The sequence below is a fragment of the Sphaeroforma arctica genome (assembly GCF_001186125.1).
Source record: "Sphaeroforma arctica JP610 unplaced genomic scaffold supercont1.4002, whole genome shotgun sequence".
In the NCBI taxonomy this organism is placed as follows: Eukaryota; class Ichthyosporea; order Ichthyophonida; genus Sphaeroforma; species Sphaeroforma arctica.
In genome coordinates this window covers 493-2826 of record NW_014036556.1, presented here as the reverse complement: position 1 = coordinate 2826, position 2334 = coordinate 493, and the positions used below count along the sequence as shown (strand labels likewise).

Sequence of the window (2334 nt, the reverse complement as noted above, 5' to 3'; positions counted from 1 at the left end):
TATATACATATACATATAGTATGTACCAGTGAAGAACTCATAGGTTATAGCTGTAGATCGGTGCATACTAGTGTAATACCACTCGCTCAGAAAAAGGACTGTACGAGTGCTAGTCATTATACCCAAGCAAGTAACATATCCAGTCATATACACACACAAGAAAGTCCAAACTAAGATTTAAACCCTTAAAACCCTATATTTAAACACATCTAAGGACATACTTATCGTCAGCAATGCTCTCCTTGAGGGCTTTCAACTCCTTGCGCATCTCATCAATCTTCGTCTGCTGACTGACAATCTTGTTCTCGAGTCCCCAATTTTTCTGCTTCAGGGCTCCTAGATCCTTCGCTTCCATCTGGAAATAGGTGCAGAAGTGACGGGAACAGGTACATCGTGAGGCGTGTGGGTACTCAGTGTACTATACTCGTATTCATATAGTATATACACACACACAATTAAATGTATATATACATACGTATATATATATACATATATATATATATATATGTATATAATATAAGTATATATATATATATATAAATATACTTGTCTGCGATCTGGAAAGAGTTGCGCGGGTAGCGGGAATAGGTATAGAGTTAGGTGTAGTGTGTTCACAATATATTCTACTTGCGTATTCATATAGTAAACACACACACACACATACGTATATAATATAATATAATATAATATAATATATATAACATATATATATATATATATATATATTTATATATATATATATATAATATAAATATATATATACATTCCTGTAATCTGGAATGAGTTGAAAGAGTAGCGCAAACAGGTACATAGACAGGTTTAGTGTGTTCGCGGTGTTGTATACTTGCGTATTCAGATAGAATACACATACACACACATATACATATACATATATATATATATATATATATATATATCACATATACATATACATATACATATACATATACATAAATATATATATATATATAATACACACACACACACACGCACACACACACACATGTATATATATATCTGTATATATTATATATATATATATATATATATATATATATTATAAATTAGCTATATATACACGCCTGGCAACTGAAAAAAGGTGCAGAAGGATTGGAATCCAACACAGAGTTAGGTTTAGCGTGTGTGTGATGTACTATACTTTTGCGTATTCAAATAGTATACACACACTTACCTTCAAATTCCTGTGTATGCGACGTGCCACCTTAGCACGCCACAGATTCTGCACTATGATAACGCCGCGCATGTCTTTGACAAAGGCCTTGTGCGCACGATGTCCACGCCAGATAGTCTGGATCTTGGTGGCCGAATCGCTGGCCTTGAGATTCTGGTACACTGTTGAGAAAGAAAATGCATTGCGGAATAAGGATGTACGAGGGGATAAGAATGTATGACGGAATAAGACTGCATGACGGAATAAGGATGTACGAGGGGATAAGAATGCATGACGGAATATGGATGTACGAGGGGATAAGAATGCATGATGGAATAAAGATGTACGAGGGGATAAGAATGCACGACGGAATAAGGACGTACGAGGGGATAAGAATGCATGACGGAATAAGGATAAGAGCGGGGATAAGAATGCATGACGGAATAAGGATGTACGAGTGGATAAGAATGTATGACGGAATAAGGATGTACGAGGGGATAAGAATGCATGACGGAAGAAGACTGCATGATGGAGCTAGTAAATACATATAGTGTGGATCGTGGACGCCGAACCGCGTGCCTTGGGATTCTAGTATGTTCAAAAATAGTATATGTGACGGAATAAAAACGGGCAACAGAATAAATATGTACGGCGGAATAAGGACGTATGACTAAATGACCAAAAATCCAATAAGAATGTATGGCGGAATAAGGACGTATGACGATATGAGCAAAAATCCAAGTAGTCTAGAAGTCGTTGTGGCGAATGAAAAAGCGATAAATGCATGGATCTATGCACATGCCCATCCGAGTCCACATCTGAGCATAATACCACAATACTTGCTGGCTCTATAAGAACTCTAAGCATGTACAGGTATAACACATCAATATAATCATTTCAGGCGAACGCAAGTTCCAATACAATCAGCAGCACTATTAATCACATACTGTCACTTGATACATCAAGCATACATAAATAGTTGCGTAGGTATATATAAACATATATAATTATATCCGGTGAGTACATACGCTTCTTGATACATCAAACATACATAAATATTTGCGTATGTATAGCTAAACATGTATAATTATATCCGGTGAGTACATACGTTTCTTGGCCTGGAACGCTCTGACCAAGGACTGCACAATGATGATGTCCGCGCG

General features: G+C 36.4%; 1 protein-coding gene across 1 annotated transcript; it reads right to left on the bottom strand.

The window, feature by feature from the left end:
- Positions 1-1192: 1192 nt before the first annotated feature.
- On the bottom strand, positions 1193-1353 carry SARC_13987 (hypothetical protein; the record flags this gene model as incomplete). Its single annotated transcript, XM_014291882.1, has 1 exon — positions 1193-1353. A coding segment is annotated over one exon (161 nt), but the record flags the coding sequence as incomplete, so codon positions are not given.
- Between the last annotated feature and the right edge of the window lie 981 nt (positions 1354-2334).